We start from the raw sequence: 25,675 nt of genomic DNA, 5'->3' as shown, positions 1-25,675 counted from the left end.
GTGGGATTACACCTACGGTGCATCTTACCAGGGTACATGTGAAACTTAGTAAATGTAGAATATAAATGTCTTAACACAATAACTAAGAAAATGTCATTACATGTGATATTAATACAACTGAAGAAACTACCAAAAAAGATATATTCAAAAACACTATTAATAATAAATCAATCAAATAGAATTATAAAATATGTACAAATAACCCACAGGAAGCCTGGATAAAAGAAACAGTGAAATGAAAAACAGAAAATAAATAGAAACGAAAACTAAAATGGCATACTCAAGCTCTAGCATATCAAAACTTCTGTTGAGTGTAAATGAACTAAATATACTAATAAAGTCAGAAACTGGCAGATTGGATGACTCAACCTTGTGATCTCTGTAACAAATACACATCAAATATGATATCAACAGGTTTAAAGTAAGAAAGGTAGAGAAAACAGGGTACCAACCTCTAGTCTGTGAATCCCCACCACCACCCATTTTGTCAATGTGACACTGTTATTAGAAGGTAGAAGTAAAAGGAAAAAAGAAAAAGAAAAAGGGCTGATAAGAGTAACAGTAGATGTTAGGAAAGAAACTACAGCCAATAGTTTGCTACATGGACTCAGGTCCAGGGAACATGGGATTCAGAAGCACTCTGACAAAGGCAGAGGCTGATTAACTCCCCAGCAGTGAGATTCTAGGACTTGCTATTGCCTTTTACTTTCTGGTGAAGATCAACCTAATTAGGGGCTGCAATCAATTACCGTATTTGTCACGATTTTTTCCTTTCTTTCTTTTCCATTTTAGCTAACTTCAGAGGGTTCTGGGCTTTGTTTAAAGAAGCCATAATTTCCATTTAAATTATGACTCCCAAAGCCACTGTGACCTGGGGTTCAGTCTTCTCACAACACAGAGACCACAAACCATTTTAAAGTTTTCAGTATGAAAAAGATGCTGGGGGTTGAATGCACATTCCTTAACTAACAAATACAATGACAGAGTAGCAACATGTCCGCAATTATAGAACAAGAATTTCCACCTTCAAACTTTTTTTAATATGTCTTTAAGAAAGAAAAATGCTGAAAATTATATCTATTAAACATAATTCTTTATTAAGAAATATAAATTAGGCCAAAGGCAGTGGCTCATGCCTGTAATCCTAGTACTCTAGGGAGCTGAGGCAGAAGGATCTCTTGAGCTCAGGAGTTGGAGACCAGCCTGAACAAGAGGGAGACACGGTCTCCCTACTAAAAATAGAAAAAAACTATCCAGTCATCATAGTGGGCACCAGTAGTCCCTGCTATTGGGGAGAGTGAGGTAAGAGGATCACCTGAGAGTCTAAGGTTGCTGGGAGCTATCATGATGCCATGACACTCCAAGGTGAGAGAATGAGACTCTATCTTTAAAAAGAAAAAAAGAAAAGAAAAGAAATATTACTTAAAATGTTGTAGCACATTGAAGTATATAAATATTTCTTAGTAAACACTTTCATCCCTTCATTTTTATTTTGAGAAAAGAACCCTGCTTTCATAAGCAATTCACTAATTCTGTTTTTGAAACATCTTTTTAAAAGAAAAAGTGAAATATAGCAGGCTGTGTGTGGAGTAGAATAAGGCCTTTCTCCTACCCAATTGACAATGTTTACTTGAAAAGTATTTTTAAAATGTCATTTTGGCAGGTAGACCCAGGTAGGGAACAGGAGATGCCCACAGCCTGTACCAACAGCAAGATCATAACACTGCTCATAAGAACACATTCTCCCAGGTATTTCCTCTCCACTTCAAAGTCAACACTTAATACAGTTTACTTAAGGCTGACATCCAAGTTTAGAAACTCCATCATAAGTAAATTTAGAATCAAAATAATACTTATGATGCTGTTCCACAATTACCTTTCTTCCTCCTGAAAATGGTATTTTCTCTTGAATAGTAATATTTAATTGTTACTTGGAAAGCAAGGAATGAGTAGAAAAAAATTATCACTATCTGAAGGTGATTTAACAACTACAACTTCAAGGGTCCAGAAAGAAAAAAGAACTTTTTCTTTTTAATTATTTCTTTAATTTTTTATTGTTTGGGATTTACTGAGGATATACACATTAGGATACACTGATTGCATTTGATAGATAAAACTCCCTCTAATAATTCTGTCCCATCTGAAAGAGGTGTGCTATACACCATAACCCCCATCCCACTCCCTTCTCCCCTCATTCCCCTCCATCATTCCCCTATTCCCCCTTGGATTACCTCATCTACTGCTTTCATATTAGAATAAATTACAATAGATTCTTGCTTATCATTCTTGTGATGCTTTACTAAGAAGAATGTGTTCCACCTCTATCCAGGTTAATACAAAAAATGTAAAGTCTCTATCTTTTTTACCACAGCATGTTAATCCATTCCTGGGTTGGTGGGGATTTAGGCTGTTTCTACATTTTGGCAATTGTAAATTGAGCTGCGATAAAGAGTCTAGTGCAAGTGTCCTTATGATAAAAGGATTTTTTTCCTTCGGGTATCTAGAAATGAGATTGCATGATCAAATGGGAGGTCTAGCTTGAGTTCTTTGAGGGTTCTCCATACTTCCTTCCAAAAAGATTGTATTTGTTTGCAGTCCCACCGGCAATGTAAAAGTGTTCCTTTCCTCCACATCCATGCCAGCATCTGCGGTTTTGAGATTTTTTGATACGGGCCATTTTCACTGGGGTTAGATGATCTCTCAGGATGGTTTTTTAATAATTAGGGATGATGGGAGGAGGCGGAGCAAGATGGCAGCCGAGTAACAGCTTCCTTGCATCTGGGCACCGTGAGTCTGGGGATATAGGACTCCAGGCATCTCTGGCTGGTGGGATCTGCCTATCATCACCCCTGAGAGGATACAGGGAGTCAGCGAGAGACTTCTGGACCCCAAGAGGAGGAATAAAACAGTGGAAAACCGGCACGTGGTCACGTGTGTTCAATCCGTCTAAACCCGCCCGCAACTATAAGTTCAGTAGCAGCAAGACTTCAAACCAGAAAGGCCTTACCTGTGAACTGTTTTGGTGTCTTTGGACTTGGCACTCAGCTGAACTGCCTTGGGGAGAGCCTGAGTGGGAGTGCGGAGAACTTTGGCCTTTGTCTAGGGCCCCAGTCTGAGCCGCTGAGCCAGACGGAGCTAATAGTGTTTGGCTCTGGGTCACAGGCAGACATTGTGAGCGATCTGCCCCGGCAACCTCCACCCTCAGGGTCGCAGAGCTGGAATTGGGTGGGAGCTGGTAACCCAGCGACCAAGTAGACTAAGGGCGGGGTCTGAGCTGCCTTGTAGCCCTAACCCTCAGGGGCAGAGGGAGACCAGTTTTGACACACAGGGTAAGTGGATAGCCACTTCAGCAGTGATTCCAGCGACAAGCACTTCCCTGAGAAAGCTTCTGCTCAGTAAGTGAACAAGTTCAAAGTGCCTTTTAAGTGGGCTGAAGAGAGATTTAGGGTGTCTACCTGCTGGGCTTTGAGAAACTAGCAGCCTCCAGTCGTATCAGAACTGTGATTAACATCTCATACCCCAGAAGACCACGTGTTGCCCAGACAATATTCAATATTGCTTTCTTGTTGGTTGTGTTTTTTTTTTTTTTTTGGTTGGGTTTTTTTTTTGTTTATTTTGATGTTGTGGATTGTTGTTTTGTTTTTTAAGTTCAGCCTTTTCCATACAGATCCTTTTTCTTTCTCAATTTCTCTAGTTTAATTATAATTTCCCATTGCTGCCTATTTCAATAATTAGAACTTCATTTTTATTAGTGTTTCTACCGCTATTATTTTTTTTTTCCAGCCAATTTAATCCCGTAAAGTTTTCTGTTTGCTTGCTTTGGTTTGATTTACAGCATTTTTCTCTTTCCTCTCTACTTGGTGGAGGTGGGGTACTGTGTCTGATCAGGTTAGCAAAGAGCTGCTGACCTCAAGGGAACCACTCAACTAGGCACCCCCAGAAGGTGTTTTTTTTTTTAAGGTTGTATCAAAGTACCCTACTGTACACCTATATTGCTCTGTCTCCCTCTTTCTTTCCCTCTCTTCTTTTTGTCAATATTCCTTTCACCCACGCCCCTCTCCTTTCTCTATTTTTCTATTTTTTTCTCTTATCACTCGGTCCTCCTTTCTTTCATCCCTTTTTTGCTCTTAAACCTTCTCACCCTTCTGGTCCTGTAACCCTTAGTCCACAGGCACGAGAAATGAAAGAGCAAGAGGAAGAGAAAGGAAAATTACGCCAAGGAAACAGATAAAAGAAATCACCCATGAGGAAGAATCAGCAGAAAACTCCAGGCAACATGAAGAACCAGTCCAGAACAACCCCACCAAGGGACCATAAGGTACCTACTGCAGAGGATTCCACCTATACAGAAATGTTAGGAATGACAGAAAGGGAATTTAGAATACACATGTTGAAAACAATGAAAGAAATGATGGAAACAATGAAGGAAACTGCTAATAAAGTGGAAAATAACCAAAAGGAAATCCAAAAACAGAATCAAATAAGAGATGAACGATATGAAAAATATAAAAAGGATATAGCAGAGCTGAAGGAAATGAAACAGTCAATCAGGGAACTTAACGATACAATGGAAAGTATCAGCAACAGGTTAGACCATGCAGAAGAAAGAATTTCAGAGGTAGAAGACAAAGTTTTTGAGATAACTCAGATAGTAAAAGAGGCAGAAAAGAAGAGAGAGAAAGCAGAACGTTCACTTTCAGAATTATGGGACTTTATGAAGCGTTCCAACATACGAGTTATAGAAATTCCAGAAGGGGAAGAAGAATGCCCCAGAGGAATGGAAGCCATACTAGAGAATATTATAAAAGAAAATTTCCCAAATATCACCAAAGATTCTGACACACTGCTTTCAGAGGGCTATCGGACCCCAGGTAGCCTCAACTCTAACTGAGCTTCTCCAAGACACATTGTGATGAACCTGTCCAAAGTCAAGACAAAAGAAAAGATTCTGCAAGCTGCCAGGAGAAAGCGCCAGTTGACCAACAGGGGCAAATCCATCAGATTGACCGCAGACTTCTCTAATGAAACTTTCCAAGCAAGAAGACAATGGTCATCTACCTTTAATCTACTTAAACAGAACAATTTCCAGCCCAGAATTCTGTACCCTGCTAAGATAAGCTTCAAAATTGACGGAGAAATCAAATCATTTACGGATATACAATCATTGAGGAAATTCGCCACAACAAGACCAGCTCTACAGGAAATACTTCAACCTGTTCTGCACACTGACCACCACAATGGATAAGCAGCAAAGTAAGAACTCAGAAATAAAAGGACAGAACCAAACCTCCACACTGATGCAAAAGATAAAACTAAGCAATGGACTCTCACAAAATAAGATGAATAGAATACTACCACACTTATCAATTATCTCAATAAATGTTAATGGCTTGAATTCCCCACTGAAGAGACATAGATTGGTTGACTGGATTAAAAAACACAAGCCATCCATTTGCTCTCTGCAAGAAACACACCTGGCTTCAAAAGACAAATTAAAGCTCCGAGTCAAGGGTTGGAAGACAATTTTTCAGGCAAATGGAATTCAGAAGAAAAGAGGAGTTGCAATCTTATTTTCAGATACATGTGGATTTAAAGCAACTAAAGTCAAAAAAGACAAAGATGGTCACTTTATATTGGTGAAGGGAAAAATACAACAAGAAGACATTTCAATTCTAAATATCTATGCACCCAATTTAAATGCTCCCAGATTCTTGAAACAGACCTTACTCAGTCTGAGCAATATGATATCTGATAATACCATAATAACAGGGGACCTTCACACTCCTCTTAGAGAACTGGACAAATCCTCTAAACAGAAATTAAATAAGGATATAAGAGACTTAAATGAGACCCTAGAACAACTGTGCTTGATAGACGCATATAGAACACTCCATCCCAAAGATAAAGAATATACATTCTTCTCATCACCCCATGGAACATTCTCCAAAATTGATCATATCATGGGACACAAAACAAATATCAACAGAATCAAAAGAATTGAAATTTTACCTTGTATCTTCTCGGACCATTAGGCACTAAAGGTGGAACTCAATTCTAACAAAAATGCTCGACCCTACCCAAAGACATGGAAACTAAACAATCTTCTGTTGAATAACAGATGGGTGAAGGAAGAAATAAAACAGGAAATCATTAACTTCCTTGAGCATAACAACAATGAAGACACAAGCCACCAAAACCTGTGGGATACTGCAAAAGCAGTTTTGAGAGGAAAATTCATCGCTTTAGATGCCTACATTCGAAAAACAGAAAGAGAGCACATCAACAATCTTACAAGAGATCTTATGGAATTGGAAAAAGAAGAACAATCTAAGCCCAAACTCAGTAGAAGAAAAGAAATATCCAAAATCAAATCAGAGATCAAGGAAATTGAAAACAAAAGAATCATTCAGAAAATTAATGAAACAAGGAGTTGGTTTTTTGAAAAAATAAATAAAATAGATAAACCATTGGCCAGATTAACGAGGAATAGAAAAGTAAAATCTCTAGTAACCTCAATCAGAAATGATAAAGGGGAAATAACAACTGATCCCACAGAGATACAAGAGATCATCTCTGAATACTACCAGAAAATCTATGCTCAGAAATTTGACAATGTGAAAGAAATGGATCAATATTTGGAATCACACCCTCTCCCTAGACTCAGCCAAGAAGAAATAGAGCTCCTGAACAGACCAATTTCAAGCACTGAGATCAAAAAAACAATAAAAAATCTTCCAACCAAAAAATGCCCTGGTCCAGATGGCTTCACTCCAGAATTGTATCAAACCTTCAAGGAAGAGCTTATTCCTGTACTGCAGAAATTATTCCAAAAAATTGAGGAAGAAGGAATCTTCCCCAACACATTCTATGAAGCAAACATCACCCTGATACCAAAACCAGGAAAAGACCCAAACAAAAAGGAAAATTTCAGACCAATCTCACTCATGAACATAGACGCAAAAATTCTCAACAAAATCCTAGCCAATAGATTACAGCTTATCATCAAAAAAGTCATTCATCATGATCAAGTAGGCTTCATCCCAGGGATGCAAGGCTGGTTTAACATATGCAAGTCTATAAACGTTATCCACCATATTAACAGAGGCAAAAATAAAGATCACATGATCCTCTCAATAGATGCAGAAAAAGCATTTGATAAAATCCAGCATCCTTTTCTAATTAGAACACTGAAGAGTATAGGCATAGGTGGCACATTTCTTTTTTTTTTTTTTTTGTAGAGACAGAGTCTCACTGTACCGCCCTCGGGTAGAGTGCCATGGCGTCACACAGCTCACAGCAACCTCTAACTCTTGGGCTTACGCGATTCTCTTGCCTCAGCCTCCCGAGTAGCTGGGACTACAGGCACCCGCCACAACGCCCGGCTATTTTTGGTGGCACATTTCTAAAACTGATTGAAGCTATCTATGACAAACCCACAGCCAATATTTTACTGAATGGAGTAAAACTCAAAGCTTTTCCTCTTAGAACTGGAACCAGACAAGGTTGTCCTCTGTCACCTTTACTATTCAACGTAGTGCTGGAAGTTCTAGCCAATACAATTAGGCAAGACAAGGAAATAAAGGGAATTCAAATGGGAGCAGAGGAGGTCAAACTCTCCCTCTTTGCTGACAACATGATCTTATACTTAGAGATCCCCAAAGACTCAACCACAAGACTCCTAGAAGTCATCAAAAAATACAGTAATGTTTCAGGATATAAAATCAATGTCCACAAGTCAGTAGCCTTTGTGTACACCAATAACAGTCAAGATGAGAAGCTAATTAAGGACACAACTCCCTTCACCATAGTCTCAAAGAAAATGAAATACCTAGGAATATACCTAACGAAGGAGGTGAAGGACCTCTATAAAGAAAACTATGAAATCCTCAGAAAGGAAATAGCAGAGGATATTAACAAATGGAAGAACATATCATGCTCATGTTAAAATGTCTATACTTCCCAAAGCAATCTACCTATTCAATGCCATTCCTATCAAAATACCAACATCGTACTTTCAAGATTTGGAAAAAATGATTCTGCGTTTTGTATGGAACTGGAAAAAACCCCGTATAGCTAAGGCAGTTCTCTGTAACAAAAATAAAGCTGGGGGCATCAGCATACCAGATTTTAGTGTGTACTACAAAGCCATAGTGGTCAAGACAGCATGGTACTGGCACAAAAACAGAGACATAGACACTTGGAATCGAATTGAACACCAAGAAATGAAACTAACATTTTACAACCACCTAATCTTTGATAAACCAAAGAAGAACATACCTTGGGGGAAAGACTCTCTATTCAATAAATGGTGTTGGGAGAACTGGATGTCTACATGTAAAAGACTGAAACTGGACCCACACCTTTCCACACTCACAAAAATTGATTCAAGATGGATAAAGGACTTAAACTTAAGGCATGAAACAATAAAAATCCTCCAAGAAAGCACAGGAAAAACACTGGAAGATATCGGCCTGGGAAAAGACTTCATGAAGAAGACTGCCATGGCAATTGCAACAACAACAAAAATAAACAAATGGGACTTCATTAAACTGAAAAGCTTCTGTACAGCTAAGGAGACAATAACCAAAGCAAAGAGACAACGTACACAATGGGAAAGGATATTTGCATATTTTCAATCAGACAAAAGCTTGATAACTAGGATCTATAGAGAACTCAAATTAATCCACATGAAAGAAGCCAACAATCCCTTATATCAATGGGCAAGAGACATGAATAGAACTTTATGTAAAGATGACAGACGAATGGCTAACAAACACATGAAAAAATGTTCATCATCTCTATATATTAGAGAAATGCAAATCAAAACAACCCTGAGATATCATTTAACCCCAGTGAGAATGGCCCACATCACAAAATCTCAAAACTGCAGATGCTGGCGTGGATGTGGAGAGAAGGGAACACTTCTACACTGCTGGTGGGACTGCAAACTAGTACAACCTTTCTGGAAGGAAGTATGGAGAAACCTCAAAGCACTCAAGCTAGACCTCCCATTTGATCCTGCAATCCCATTACTGGGCATCTACCCAGAAGGAAAAAAATCCTTTTATCATAAGGACACTTGTACTAGACTGTTTATTGCAGCTCAATTTACAATCGCCAAAATGTGGAAACAGCCTAAATGCCCACCAACCCAGGAATGGATTAACAAGCTGTGGTATATGTATACCATGGAATACTATTCAGCCAGTTAAAAAAATGGAGACTTTACATCCTTCATATTAACCTGGGTGGACGTGGAAGACATTATTCTTAGTAAAGCATCACAAGAATGGAGAAGCATGAATCCTATGTATTCAATTTTGATATGAGGACAATTAATGACAATTATGGTTATTGGGGGGGGAACAGAAAGAGGGAAGGAGGGAGGTGGGTGGGGCCTTGGTGTGTGTCACACTTTATGGGGGCAAGACATGATTGCAAGAGGGACTTTACCTAACAATTGCAATCAGTGTAACCTGGCTTATTGTACCCTCAATGAATCCCCAACAATAAAATAATAATAATTAGGGATGATGAGCATTTTTTTTATATTTTGTTAGCCATTTGTCTGTCTTCTTTAGAGAAGGTTCTATTCATCTGTCTTGGCCAGTGGTTTATGGGATTGTTGGCTCATTTTATGTTGATTAAATTAAGTTCTCTGTAGATCCTACTTACCAATCTTTTGTCCAATTCATAAATGCAAATATCTTTTCCCATTGATGACTTTCTATTTGCTTTGGTTGTTGTCTCCTTAGCTGTACAGAAGCTTTTCAGTTTAATTAAGTCCCGTTTGTTTATTTTCGTTGTTGTTGTTGTAATTGCCTCTGAAGTCTTCTTCATAAAATCTTTCCCCAGGCTTATTTCAAGTGTTTTCCTCACACTTTCTTTTTTTTGTTTGTTTGTTTTTATTTTGGCCGGGGCTAGGTTTGAACCCACCACCTCCGGCATATGGGACCGGCGCCCTACTCCTTGAGCCACAGGCGCCACCCTCCTCACACTTTCTTTGAGGATTTTTATTGATTGTTTCATGTCTTAGATTTAAATCTTTTATTCAACTTGAATCAATTTTTGTAGGTGGTGAGAGCTGTGGGTCCAGTTTCAGTCTTTTACATATGGATATCCAATTCTCCCAACACCATTTATTAAATATGGATTCTTTTCCCAAGGCATGTTCTTGTTTGGTTTATCAAAGATCAGGTGGCTGTAAGAGGTTAGTTTCATCTCATGGTTTTCTATTCGATTCCAAATGTCAATGTCTCTATTTTTTACCAATACCATGCTGTTTTCAACACTATGGCCTTGTAGTATGGCCAAAAGTCTGGTAGAGTGATACTCCTGGCTTTGTTTTTATCACTAAGAATTGCCTTGGCTTTATGGGGATTCATCTGGTTCTATACAAAATGAAGAATTATTTTTTGCAAATCTTGACATTATGATAATGGTATTTTCATGGGGATTGCGTTAAATCTGTAGCTGGCTTTGAGAAGTATAGACATTTTGACGATGTTGATTCTTCCTAGTCATTAGCATGGTAAGTTCTTCCATTTGTTAATATCTTCTGCTATTTTTCCTTAGGGTTTTGTAACTTTCTTTGTAGAGGTCCTTCACCTCTTTGGTTAGGTATATTCCAAGGTATTTTATTTCATTTGAAGCTACTGTGAAGGGAATTGTGTCCTTGATTGCCTTCTCATCTTGAATGTTAATGGCATATACAAAGGCTACTGATTTGTGGACACTGATTTTATATCCTAAAACATTACTATATATTTTTTTTACTCCTTTCTGGGAGTCTTGTGGTTGAGTCTTTGGGATTCTCTAAGTATAAGATCATATCATCAGGAAAGAGCAAGAGTTTCACCTCCTCTGCTCCCATTTGGATGCTCTTTATTTCCTTCTCTTGCCTGACTATATTGGCTAGAAATTCCAGAACTATGTTGAACAGTAGTGGCAATAGAGGACAACCTTGTCTGGTTCCAGTTCTAAGTGGAAAAGCTTTCAGTTTTACTCTATTAGTATAAATATTAGCTGTGAGTTTGTAATAGATGGCTTTGATCAGCTTTATGCCACCAATGCCTATAGTCTTAAGTCTTCTAATTAGAAAAGGATGCTGAATTTTATTGAGTGCTTTTTCTGCATCTATTCAGAGGATCATATGGTCTTTGTTTTTGCTTCTGTTCATATGGTGAATTACGTTTATTGACTTACGTGTGTTAAATCAGGCTTGCATCCCTGGAATGAACCTACTTGATTGTGATGATTTTTTTAATGGGTAGCTGTAATCTATTTGCTAGGATTTTATTGAGATTTTTGCATATATATTCATTAGTGAAATCAGTCTGAAGTTCTCCTTTTAGTTGGTTGGGTCTTTTCCTAGTTTTGATAATGTACTGGGTATAATTCCTTCCTTCTCAATTTTTTGGAATAATTTCTGCAATATGGATATATAAGCTCTTCTTTGAAGGTTTGATAGAATTCTGGTATGAAGCCATCTGGACTAGGGCATTTTTTTTGTTGGAGATATTTTTATTCTTTCTTTGATCTCAGTTACTGAAATCAGTCTGTTCAAGAGATCTATTTCTTCTTAGTTAAGTCTAGGGAGAGGATGTGATTCCAGATATTGATCCATTTCCTCCACATTGTCAAATTTCTGTGCATAGATTTTCTTTGTAGTACTCAGAGATGATCTCCTGTATCTCTGTGATATTTGTTGTTATTTCCCCTTTATTGTTTCTGATTGAGGTTATTAGAGATTTTACTTTTCTGATTCTAGTTAATCTGGCCAAAGGTTTATCTATTTTATTTATTTTTTCCAAAAATCAACTTTTTGTTTCATTAATTTTCTGATTGATTCTTTTGTTTTCAATTTTATTAATCTCTGATTTCATTTTGGTTATTTCTTTTCTTCTGCTGGGTTTGGGATTAGATTGTTCTTCTCTTTCCAATTCCATAAGATGGTTCATGAGTTTTTTGATGTGCTCTTTTTCTGTTTTTCAAATTTAGGCATCTAATGCAATAAATTTCCCTCTTAAGACTACTTTTGCTGTATCCAACAGGTTTGTGTTTTCATTTTTCATGTTGCCTGAATTTTTATGTTAGTTCCTCCTCACATGTTCTTTCTTCTTGTTTACTTCCTTTTTGTTTTTTTAAACAGAGTCTCACTATGTCACCCTAGGTAGAGTGCTGTGGTGTCACAGCTCACAGCAACCTCTTGGTCTAATTCTTGGACTTAAGCGATTCTCTTGCCTCAGCCTCCCAAGTAACTGGGACTACAGGCACCTGCCACAATGTCCAGGGTTTTTCTGTTGCAGTTGTCATTATTGGTTAGCTGGCCTGGGCTGGCTTTGAACCTGCCAGCCTCAGTGTATGTGGCTGATGCCATAACCAAAGGTGCCAAGCCCCTTTTCCTTTTTCTTTCTCACTGCCTCCTTTGTTTCAAACAGAAGTCTTTGCTCTTGATGACATTATGTTGCAATATGTCTCTGGGACATCAGGTGGTGATGTGGTTTTTCTAAGAGACAGAAAGCATAACCAGCAACTTCTATGGTCCTTATTTGTGGAGAGTGGACCATGAGGCAGCAGGGCCCCCATAGCCTGGGGAACATTCAGGGAATGAAACCCCACTGCTTCTCCTCTGTTCCCAAACAACTATATTCCCTTCTTCATACTCCCTCTGCCAGAAGTCACATAGCTCTTTCTTTGTCTGGTTAATTTTTAAGAACTATGCAGAGATCCTTGTGATCTTTCCCTTCTTACTTCTTGTCATATGTTAACGAAGTTAAGCAGAATCCACTCAGTCACATAGTTCTTTCTTTGTCTAGTTAACTATGCAGAAATCCTTGTGATCTTTCCCTTCTTACTTCTTATCATTTGTTAATGAAGCTAAATAGAAACCAGTAACAAGATGATGTGTCTTTATTCAAGTCATTTACATTTTCCAATCATATGGTAAGACCAAAAATATGTCTTTTGTTTATGCTACTCCCCCATACTGTCAATGCTACTTCCCTGTAGATAACCCTGTTGATATACTACTATAAAATAAAGCTGATTTTGTGCTTTGGTCCTGGCTGCAGCCATCAGCTCAGTCAGACCCCCTGATCCCATCTTTTGTCGCTGTGTCTTCTCTTGTGCTGCATTTTTCTCAATCCCTGACAATTCCACTCTGGTTCACTCCCCTTCCCCGCACTGGCTCACAACACTTATTCCAGGCTTAGTTGCCTTCAGTGATCACCTGATTGTTTCCTCAGCATTCAGACCCTACCAGGTTGGATCTTAAAGCTCACAAAAATCTTTCAGGGGCAGTTCTCACAATGCTCCCTGACTCCAGTTCCCATGGGGTGCAGGAGTCCTCAGCCTGTCCCAAGGGTGGAGTTCTGATCCCAGCCAGTGGAATTAAGATGGCCATGCTTTAGGGCCCTCCTAAGCCCTTCTCAAGACCTTCCCACAGTGGTAGCCCCCTAGCTGCTGAGATCTTCTCAGTATGGTTGCTCCACCAGTCACCAAACCTATAGCAAGTCCACTCCAACCAGTATTCAAATATGGTTGAAGCCTGCCTACTCTTCCAGGCTTTCCACTCAACATGTAGCTTCCCACAACTACTGAAAACTCTAGAAAGGCTTTCTTTCTTCCCGGACCTCCATGGGTGCCCAGCCAATCCCAGACAGTTGCAATCACTTGCCTAATTCATCAGATTTCCAGTGCTCGGGATCATATGTTATATCCAGCTCACCACCTCCTGGCCATGCTCCCTGAGCTATGACTCTGGGTAAGATCCCTGTGTAAGAACCCAGGTATCTCTGGGTTCTCTCTTTTTCCCAGTCATTCTAGAAGAGCTCAACTGAATGATTCTTCTGGTCTGCCATCTTGCTCTGCCCCACTCCAGTTAATGACTTTTAATAGACACCATTACCAGGTTAATTAACAGTGTGAAAGTTAACAACAACAAAAATAGACTAATCATTGTTTAGGTTGAAAATGTTGCTGTACTTGTCTATTCCGGGGCTCTAGAATCTAGAAAAAAAAATCTGCAACTACAAACAAGAAAATTGGACTTAAAATACTGTTTTTAAATAATCCAGATATCCACAATTTCTGAATTCATTGGTTAATTTCTGCATGTTATGAAAGTAAATAATTCAAACTTAAAGCTGTTAGAACTTTAAATTATCTTGAGTCTTGAGAAAAACATGACTGTATGTCCTGAGTCATATAGCATGTAAGATAGTAATGTCTGCTTTTTACTGTATGAATAGGAAAGACACAATGGCACTAGAAGTAAGCCACCTTGGACCATTATCTCCCCTTATGTAATGCTAAAGTAATCTTCCTTGGCTTGTAGCTAACTGTAATCACCTAAATTACTATAACATATTTACTGATCTTATATGAAAAATGCTATAACCTTGCTACACTTCTTTGTCTCTGCTTATATAAGTGAAACTTTAATTTCTCCACATTGGAAAATTGATCTTATTCCCATGTGGGCATGCTTTGCACTTGAATAAACTCTATACTTTAATCATATTTTCTGAATTTCATCATTTAGGGTTGCCAATGCAGTCAACTAAGCATGTGTCAGAGAGTTGGTGTGATGTAGTAGAAAAGCAGTATGCCTTGGAACTTAAAAGTAAACTTTTTAAAAGAAGATTCAATTGCCTAGAGAAAATTTGGCTTAGGGCAAGTTACTTAAGTCTCTTTCTCTAAACTTCTATAGAAGTGGGGGGGGGGGAGGATAATAGCAACTTGTAGAATTGCTTTTAAAATTAAGTGTAGTAATGTATTTTAAAATATGTAGCACATCTTACTAAATTCAAGTGCTCAGTGTTACCATGTTCCTTCTCACTGACCCAGAAAATAATTCTTCAGGAATTTCTTTAGAAGAAAGATTTATCTTTATATTTGTGTATATGTAGTACATAAAAAACAATCAACAATGCTAGATATGACTTAGTACTAAAATGAAGTAGGTAAAACTTTTAATAGATTTGTATCATCATTTTTATACTTGGTCTCAAATACAATGTTAATCTAATTCCATCATTTATGGGTTATTTTATTCTATTCACTGGCACCTTTTAATAGCAGCGGGCATTGCTATTCCCTTTAAGGAACTTACAGTGTGGTAGAGGAGACAGACATATAACAACTACACTCTGGGGTATTGGCATTTTAATATACTTTTTATAGGGAGGAATAGTTCATTGTGGATGGAAGATGATATGTGGGACAGAAACTTTGTGGGGGTTCCAAAGTAAGAGACAGCAACTTTCTTTCCTAGAAGTAAAAACCCTACCCTAAGCTAGGTTAAGAAAGAAATGTTTTTATTTAATATAATTTCTATTCATTTTTAATAGAAGATACATACATAACTGACAAGTCAAAACACACATACTGATATACACAGTAGAACAACTCCCGCCTTCCTCTGTCCTCATTTTGTGACTTTTCATCATTTCTTCAGTTACCCAGCACACCTCCACAGAGGTAGGTAGCATTGTCAGGATCTTACGCATTCTCCAGATATATTTAATACATCAACAGGAAATGTGACTATATAGTTACCCTTTTTTTTTTTTGCAAATACTCATATTTTGGTAACTTGATGATTTTTTTTTTTTTTTTTTGAGACAGAATCTCACTTTGTCACCCTCAGTAGAGTGCACTCTTGGGCTCAAATGATCCTCCTGCCTCAGCCTCCTGAGTAGCTGGGACTACAGGTACCCGCCACAACACCTGGCTGGTTTTAGAGATGAGGTCTCACTCTTGCTCGCACTGGTCTCAAACTCCTGAGCTCAAGCAATCTACCCACCTTGGCCTCCCAGAGTGGTTTTGTTTTGTTTGTTTGTTTGTTTGTTTTGAGACCAGGTCTCACTCTACCCCCTGGGCTAGAGTAGTACTGTGGCATCATCACAGCTCACAGCAACTTCAAACTCCTAAGTTCAAGCAATCTTTCTGACTCAGCCTCCAGAGTAGCTGGGACTATAGGTGCCCACCACAATACCCAGCTAGTTTTTCTATGTTTAGTAGAGATGGGGTCTCACTCTAGCTCAGGCTGGTCTTGAACTCCTGAGCTCAAGCAATCTGCCAGCTTCGGCCTCCCAGAATGCTGTAATTACAGGTGTGAGCCACTGTGACCGGCCAATGACCAAGTTTTAAATATTCAACAAGTAGGGTGCAGAGATCCCTGTCCTCTATGTAGCTTCACCCTATCTTAGTCAAGTATCCTCACTTCACTCCCAGACCCTGCCCTCGCAGTGCCCATCATCATGCTGCGTTTGACAAATATCTCTTAAGTGCCAGGTACTATTCTAGGCAGACAGAACAGTGAATAAAAAGACAAATATCCTCACTCTCATGGAACTCTCTAGTGGACAGTTCACTCCATATCTCTCTAGTAGAGGGAGAGACCAAAATACAGCATAAGATGTATTTTGGAAAGTGGTAAGTGCTATGGAGGAAAAAATGAAATAGGGAAGGGAAATGCAAAGTGCTAAGAAAAAGAGGAAAGGACTGACAAGAAGAAAGGAAATGCGGGGCAAGTGGGGCACTGCAGGGATGTTCTAGATGGAGGAGCCGCACACCCTGTTGGAAAAATAGCAAAGAAGCTCATGCGGCTGGAAGGAGCAAGTAAGGGGGAGAGAAAAAGCGATGTGGTCAGAGGGGAAGCCGAAAGCCAGCTGGTTCCGTCCCGCAGGCTTCCATAGCAAGGACTGTGAGGAGCAGTTAGAGCAGAGGCACTTGACCCAGAAGAACCAGCAGCAACACAGGTGCAGGCTCAGGCCAGAGCCAGGAGCACTGAGCACAGAGGGACTAAATCCAGGTGGGCATCAGGTGAAATTGGCTTAAGAAATTGGAAGTGGTTCAGAAGAGCGGAACTGGGGCAGAGAATAAAAATCCACAGGAGGAGAATCTAAGAACAGAAAAGATTCCGCCTCCTTCACTTTTTTTTTTTAAGAGACACATCCTGCTAAGTTGTCTAGGCTGCTGAGCTGGTCTTGAATTTCTGGCATCAACGATTCTCCCACCTCAGCTTCCCAAGTTGCTGAAGCACAGGTACACACTACTGTGCCACGTGTTTCTGCCTCTTTCTTCTGGAAAATGACCACATAATCCAAGGACCAATGGATGAGGACTAGAAAGCAATTTTATAATGCATCTAAGTTCTCAATTTCTCATTAGGACTGGCAGTAACTTCAATTGCTATAATTATAAACAGCCTCTTACAAAGTATATAACAATTAATTTGGACTATCAAAGCTTTTATCATAGCTGGAGACTTGCTTTTAAAAGATCCCATTGCAGGTACATTTGTTGCTAACTACCCATCTGTTCTGCATTTTAGGACTAACTTTTCATCCTCATGTCATTTCATTGAAAGTTTCTGGAGAGTGTGGTCAGAGGCACATAGTAAATGCTAGAAAAGTTGTGATTTATTTTGATTTCTCTTTTGCAGAGAAATTAATCAGCACAATTCCCTCAATCTTCTAAGAATTAAAAAAATTACCATTTTCCACCAATTATTGCTTCAGACCTTTTTTTTTTTTTTTTTTGTGGTTTTTGGCCGGGGCTAGGTTTGAAACTGCCACCTCTGGCATATGGTAGGGTAGACCGGCACCCTACTCCTTGAGCCACAGGCACAGCCCCTGCTTCAGACCTTTATTTGCTTAAAATTTTCTCACCACCTATCTCTTATCTTTTACAACCTGACTTCCAGTTTCACTATTTCACCAAACTTGCACTTAAACTTTTTTCTTCATTCAGATCTATCTACAAATCATTGTTAACATTTACTTTCATCATTGGATGGCACTCAAAGCTCATACTCTATACTATTCATTCATAGTCCAACAAAAAGAAAAAGACAGCCATGAAGACATAAAACCAGGCAAAGAAAATATGTAGACATGAACAGAGGCTAAGTGAGAGGTAGAGCTGAGTCACTACAGAGGATCAGTTAGGAAAGATTTTTATTTTAAATCCAAGAAGGGCCTTAAAAGTCATTCAGGCAATTGCCCTCATTTTATAATGAAACAATGAGGTATACAAAATGTGCCAGGATGATACTGGCTGCAAGCAATAAAAAAAAGAACAACTCAATTTGGCTTAAACAATTAGTAAATATATCCTCACACATAGCGTGAGGTTCAAACACGGAGGAGCCTGTAGCCATTCCTCATGGCAGCCCTCTTGCTGGGCCACCTTCCCCAAGTCAGCATCAACTCTGGTGTGAGCAAGATGGCCGAGCAGTTTCAGGATGCACAGCAGAGTCCTGAGAGTTGGGAAGAAGTGTAAGGGGAGAGAGAGCATGTATATTTTACTTACTCGAGTCTCTTTTTAGAAGCACAGAATCTTGACCATGAAGCCCTAAGACTTTCCCTCTTGTCACTTGCCTATTTCTAGCCCATCACTGGCTTGGTTTTAATCATAGACTAAGTGCTGGGGAGTCAAGGTTGAATGAACTGGCCATAATCACAACATTAGTTGGTGGTCTATGAGAGATGTTTATTCTTACATTTGCCCCTTACACTTCTAAGAATTTGCCTCTTTTCCTGCTCTCCAGTGATGGACTCAACCCTTCTCTCTTTTTGCAAACTTTTCTGGGGAGTTTACTTGTTCTTTTGCAATTATCTTAGATTTCTGTGGAAGCAGCTTGGGGTAATGGTAAGCACTTACTTTAGAGTCTGACTGCCCAAGTTCAAATATAGACCCAGCACTGCTTCTAAGTACACGTATCAGTTTAGGTATTTGATCTAATGTCCTTCTTCATCGTAACAGGGGATAATAATAGAACCTACCTCATGGAGGTGCTGTGAGAATTAAGTTAACGTACATTAAGTCCTCAGAATATTGCTTTTTACAAAGTAAGTCCCCTGTGTGTGTGCTTTCATTAATAAGGGGCCTCTACTGTTCTTGCCTGTCCAGCATCCATTTCTATATCTTTCAATAAGTGTTTCTATTTTCCTCTGACAAATTACCTCTCTGCCATGACAGATGATCTTAGTCATATGGCATGATCTTAGTTTAAAGAGCTCGCAACCCGACTGGGCATAAGGTAGGCACAAGAGCCAAGGCTAATCTTAAACTTTTCCCTGGAATCTGAATCTCAGCAGAATGACTCAAAGACCAGAATGGTTAAAATCAGTCTATAGAATGTCCAGACCTTAAAGAGGTTTTCATGAATTCTGCCTTTTTAGATCCACAGAATTGTTTTGTTCTTTCTAAACTCTGATTAATAATTCTTCCTTTGATTCTTATAACTAATAGCTTTTAATACATTCCCTTTTTGCTAAACTTAGCCAACATTGATATATGTTGTTTATGTAATTATTATGTTGAAAAAAACAGGACTCCCCAAATTAAATCATGAAGTAAGTTTGTCTAACATCATTTCTTTAAATCTATTCAAGAGTCCAGCTCCTCTCTGGCCCCTGAGCATAGATCACATAGAGGTTAAGGTGGTGGTTCTGAGGTTTAGACATTCTGGACTCATCTTAAGCTCTACCACCTACTATGTTATTTAACATCTTTTTGCCTCAGTTTCCTTATCTGCAAAATGAGGGAATAACCTCATTATGTTACTGTAAAACTTAAAATGGCTTCCCAAATGTGAACTGCCTGGAGGTGTGCCGAAAACATAGTTAAGTCCTGAAAAATGTAAATAGAGCAGATGGTCAGAGTAGTCCAGTGAGCCTGCGTCTCTACCAGCCCAGCACATCAGATAACAACCATTCCTGTTTCTCCACCTTTGTTCTTGTAAGCCGCTATCTCTTTTCTGTATCTTCAAGACATAATCAATTCAAGCACTACCACTTATGAAAGGCCCACATTGTTCCATGAAGACCACACTTACCTGATATTTTACTTGTAGAGATGATTATTTGTAGAAGATACATTGGTCTTGATTTCATATCATTTCTATTGTGCCTGTGTGTAAATCCCCAACAAGAAAAGTGTTCCTTGGAGGCAGGAATGATACTTTATATTCTCTTCTGTCCTTCATATCACTTAGCTTAGAATAAGACTCAAAGTAAGTCCTTAATAATTAACTACTGAATTGCTCTCTGAACAGTTAAAGTATTTCCAATCACAATTTCTTCTGGATTTGTATAGCTGCAAGCCCTGAGGTCTGTAGTTTTATCGTATGTACAAGTAAACAAAAAAAGACAAGGTCTAGCCTGAGCCAGAGTAAGACCACATCTCTAAAAATAGCCAGGCGTTGTGGTGGGTGCCTATAGTCCCAGCTACTTGGGAGGCTGAGACAAGAGAATCATTTGAGCCCAAGTGTTTGAGGTTGCTGTGAGCTATGATGCCATGGCACTCTACCATGGGCAACAAAATGAGACTCTGTCTCCAAAAAATTAAAGAAAAAAAATTTTTTTTGGTGGGGGCTGGGTTTGAACCCGCCACCTCTGGCATATGGGACCGGCGCCCTACTCACTGAGCCACAGGCACCACCAAGAAAAAACATTTTTTAAAGACAAGGTCTGTAGCTTTTCATTTTCTTCCCATATTGGCCCCCACACAGTAGGCACCGATATACATGTTATTAACTATCTACAAAAAAGCTGGAAACTTCAGGAACTGCAAATTAACTCCAAATGTGATAGAAAATTCTGAATATATCCACTACTAAGAAGATTTGAAACTATAATGCTGAAAGATCTGTTTTATTTAGAAACCTAAAACATGAAGATAGGAGAAACAGATAATCACTTTCTCCCCTTCTAATACATTCTTTTCAAATAAAAATAATTCTCATAAAAACTGTTGATGCAAGACAAAGGCAACAAGGTGACTACCATATCTTTCTAGTGTTGTTTCTGCAGAAATGTTCTTTTATTTTTGAAACCATGCATCACTTACAGGGCACTATATTCTTTCGTTGAGTTTTCTAAGTGTGTGAAAAAGCATACTCAGGGCGGCGCCTGTGGCTCAGTCGGTAAGGTGCCGGCCCCATATACCGAGGGTGGCGGGTTCAAACCCGGCCCCGGCCGAACTGCAACCAAAAAAATAGCTGGGCATTGTGGCGGGCGCCTGTAGTCCCAGCTACTCGGGAGGCTGAGGCAAGAGAATCGCTTAAGCCCAGGAGTTGGAGGTTGCTGTGAGCTGTGTGATGCCACGGCACTCTACTGAGGGCCATAAAGTGAGACTCTGTCTCTACAAAAAAAAAAAAAGAAAGAAAAAGCATACTCAAAAATAAAAACTTCTTCCATGCATGTCCCAGAGCATATCATTTACATATAAACAGATGAAATTTTTTCATAGCTACATGGGTTGCTTTTTAGTCATATAAGAAAGTCAACTTGGAAAAAGAATGACGAAGATAAGACTTAATTCCACGTGAAACCAACTATGAAATGGAGATGCATAAACTGACTCAACTGATTTTGGGGAAATACTTATATTACATCTTCTATAAAATTCTATACTTTTTGGCTTATTGTCATTTTTAAAATTGGTATGGTTATTTTTTCTAAACGCTACCCACTATTAATTTTTCAACAAGATCAACCCTTCATTGCTCCCTTTCTACAGGAACACTCAGTCTAGGAGAAAAAGAAAGGGGAAGAGGGAGAATGATAAGAGAAGAAACAATCCATCTTACTTGGCCTGTGCGAGACAGCCTGGTGCAACCACACCGTGATCCTCTCCCTCCGCCTGGAGTGCAGTCAGCTCCACCATGCTGACCATCACATCGTTGGTGTGGCCTGGGAGCTGGGGCAACACTGAGATGATCCTTTCTACTAAGTTGTCTCCATGATGTCCGACCGCTCCTATTTAAGTAGACAAGAAAATACAACCTCACAAAATGGGAAGGAAAAGTAAGCTGGATAAATGTTTTTATAATGTCCCTCCCATAACAGGGACAGACCTAGTATTTTGCCCTTGTAACACTACTCATATTCACAATTACCCCACATTTTCCATGTACAATGTACAGTTTTTGCCCAAATTTTTGAGAGAAAAATAAGGATATATATTACACCTGAGTAGTATAGCTCTGAGACCACCCTGCCTTCCCACCTGGGCCCCGCCAGATGCACAGGGCTCCAGTCTAGGAGGATTTGGAAGCCAAGCACTGCCTCTCTATCACCACCACTACCACGATGACAACGACCGAGACCTCCACTGCCTGGTCCTTCAGTGCCAGCTGCATCCACACCAGCATGGCCTCCAATGGGCACCAGTATTAGGTGACTTATGGTCTCAATGAGTAGAGGATTTCTTCTTACTCACTGAACAGAAGCATTTGAACATTTAAACAATAGGTTCGACAACATAGCTATGTAGCCACTGACAGTCAGCCCTATATAATACTTACACAGGGGCTCAGCACCTGTAGCTCAAACAGCTAAGGTGCCAGCCAGATACACCTGGTGGGTCAGAATCCAGCCTGGGCCTGCCAAACAATAATGACAACTACAACCAAAAAATAGCCGGGCATTGTGGTAGACACCTATAATCCCAGCCACTTGGGAGGCTGAGGCAAGAGAATCGCTTGAGCCCAGGAGTTGGAGGTTGCTGTGAACTGTGATGCCACAGCACTCTACCCAGGGCAACAGCTTGAGGCTCTGTCTCAAAAAAAAAAAAGCTGGTGGGAATGCGCCAGAGCAACTTCCACCCAGTGCTGAAATTAGGGGAGGAGGTAATGGAGGGGCCAACGAGGTGGGCCATAGCCAGGAGGGGCAAAGGCTGAGGCCCAAGGCCTAGCTGCACAGAAGGGACTGAGCTGTGCAGGCCCCAGGACCCACCTGGCTCCCCACAGGCTAAGGGCCTCAGAAGCTTTCATCATGCTGGTCATGTACGTGGCCTTCTCACTGTGACCCTCAATGTGGTGGGGAGGGAAAGGCTCCCAGGAGAGGAAAAGAGCAGCTTTCATAAAGCAGGCAGCTGCAGCGTTAACCCTCCCCAGGAGTATCTCTCCCAGCTGAGAGCTGGCTACTTTCTCAAGGCGTGTTTTCCTGAAAATTTGGACCAAAAATATGGGTGTTCTTTATACATGGGAGCACATTATACATAGTAAAATATGGTACCAACCAAGGTACCTCATTGGTTGGACTTGGTGTTCCATGAAGGCAGACTGGGTTACCACTATATCCCCCAGTACCTAGCACAATGCCTATATATAGCAGGCATGAATAGGTATTTGCTCAAATAATAAATAAATTAAATTATCAGCATATAGTCTGTCAGGTAAATAGTGTCTGTCATGGGACAATACTATCCAGAAATGTTAAAGTTGTTATATTTTATGGATAAATCCAGAAGGGTTTAGGAACCTGACCCTCCCCTCCACTAGAACCTTATCTTCCTAATGGTGGGGCCTTGTTTATCCAGTTCACCCTGCGCCCACCATGTCTAGCATAGTAATTGGCCGCTTTGCCAAAATAACACTACAACACCACCTGCTCTACAACCCCACTCATACTGGGGCCACTCGGAGCAGTGGCCAAGCACTGCCTCTCTATCACCACCACTACCTACTGCTGCAAGCAGGTGTCCTTATGCCACTCAGGAGACCTCATCCCTCTTGGAATCCAACTCCCTAGGCCTGGCCATGGTCTTCCTCCCTGCTGGAACATACCTTACCCAGTCCACCTAAAGGTTATAACAGAATTGCTCGAGAAGGTAAGAAGGAAGCAAAGCTCTTATAATTTTAAATATACTTAGGAACTAGCCTACAGTATTGGGGGATTCACTCCCCTTGCTTTATCATCATGCAGGTACATCTCTCAGCATTCTATTGAGATTACTGTTTTCTTGGTTTTGCCTAGGCTTTTGACAGAGTGGCTAAATTTTTTTCTCTCTTTTTACCTGTTGCTTTGAGTCAACCCAGAGAAACCTCCTATTTGTTCCCCTTAAACATTAAATATTCTTTCACATGATCTTATGTGCCTAAATGTCTCCTCCCACACCAATCCTTTAGTGAGTACCTTCACTAATTTAAAGAACACCCTGGAATTCCACTTATGAGCAGAGGGATTCTTAACACATGTAAAGAAGTGAGAACTTTGGCTCAATGCCTGCAGCTCAGTGGCTAGGGTGCCAGCCACATACACCAGAGCTGGCGAGTTCGAACCGGCCCTGGCCTGCCAAACAACTACAACCAAAAAAATAAAATAGCCAGGCATTGTGGTGGGCACCTGTAGTCCCCAGCTACTTGGGAAGCTGAGGCAAGAGAATCGCTTAAACCTAAGAGTTTGAGGTTGCTGTGAGCTGTGACATCACAGCACTCTACCCAGGGTGATACAGTGATACTCTGTCTCAAAAAAAAAAAAAGAAAAGAAAAGAAAGTAAGGACTTTACACAAACAACATAACACTAACACCTCTCGCTTTGGCAATTAAAAAAAAAATGATGAAACTTGGACATTATAGAAAATATTGGCATAATACCATCATGCCTGTTCAACTACTTAACATTTATGCTTTTAAGCTTCAATTTCTTTATTTTTGAAATGATAGTGAACACTTAACTCGCCTACCTTTGAGACAATCAAATATGGTAATGTAGAAGTGCTTTTTATCAATTAAATATTCATATATAAACATGAATAGTTAATATCATTATTTCCTTTCCCAGATTTTACTGTGGGCACCAGGGTTCAATTCCTTAAAAGAGAGCCAAAAAGGGAAAAAACTAAGAAAAAAACAACTGCATTAACCTCAATGAATAGCTAGTTGGCTGCAACCTTCAAATCATTCATTCATCCATTCACTTAATAAATGTTTATTGAACACCTACTGTTTTCAAGGCACTTTTCTGAGTACTGATTAATAAACAAAATAGAAAACAATCCTTCCTGTCAGAGTTCCCATTCAAGTGGGAGAAGACAGGCAATAAATAATCAATTAGTGATGTTAGGCAGGGGCGAAGGCAAGGGAAGATGTTGAGTGTCAGAGAAGGTCATGAGGGAAGGCCTCTCCAAGGAGTAGAAAGAAGCAGGGAGAAGGTCACGTGGATATCTGAAGGAAGAACATCCCAAAAAGAGCCGCAAAGGAATTTCAAAGGCCCCTGAGGCTGGCAAGGTAGGTGTGAGGAATGGCAAGGTAGCCAGAAGGCCAGGAAAGTACTATGTGAGTAAAGAGCACTGGAAGATGACCTGGGAGAGAGAAACAAGCAGGTCCTATGTGTCCTTGAAAACAATGGCAAGGAACTTGGATTTGTGATGAGAGATCACAGGAGAGCTGTGTGGTCTCTCATCAAAGGACATGTCCTTTTAAACTTTGATGGGAACACACAAGAAACTGGTTTAAGTGGTTGCTTATCTGTATATCTTTTGTACTTTTAAAATTATTTTTAGTAGTTGCAGCTTTGCTGTGTTAAATGCTGCTCTGAAGTCCAGTAAAATGAGTGTGATAATTGAATGTTGGATTTGGTAATACGAAAGGTCACTGGTGACTTTGACAAAGGAAAATCTTGGAAAGTATTGGAAAATAAAAGCCTAATTGAAGTGGAGTCAAGAGAAAATTGGAGCAGATGATTATAGAGACAGCAAGTATAGACCACTCTTGCAAGTTTGCTAAAAAAAAACAAAGCAAAAAAAAAGGAACTGAAGTTGAGGGAGCCTAAGGGGTCAAGAAAGATTTCCATCCTATTTGTATGTAAATGGTGAAACTTTGGAGAAAAGAAAAAAATGATGATCTAGGAAAGGGGGGCAGGTATTTGTAAGATG

General features: G+C 39.7%; 1 protein-coding gene across 2 annotated transcripts in view; it reads right to left on the bottom strand.

The window, feature by feature from the left end:
- The window catches only part of SCFD2 (sec1 family domain containing 2), a 480,804-nt gene that overhangs the window by 452,295 nt on the left and 2,834 nt on the right, over positions 1–25,675 (bottom strand). For both annotated transcript variants that reach the window (XM_053577506.1, XM_053577508.1), the window contains exon 2: positions 21,605–21,773. In XM_053577506.1, coding sequence (XP_053433481.1) covers positions 21,605–21,773 — 169 coding nt within the window. The remainder of the gene's footprint in view (positions 1–21,604; positions 21,774–25,675) is intronic.

This window comes from Nycticebus coucang, chromosome 23 (genome assembly GCF_027406575.1).
Source record: "Nycticebus coucang isolate mNycCou1 chromosome 23, mNycCou1.pri, whole genome shotgun sequence".
Taxonomy (NCBI): Eukaryota; Metazoa; Chordata; class Mammalia; order Primates; family Lorisidae; genus Nycticebus; species Nycticebus coucang.
The sequence above is the reverse complement of the archived record's forward strand: the minus strand, read 5'-3'. Positions and strand labels throughout refer to the sequence as shown.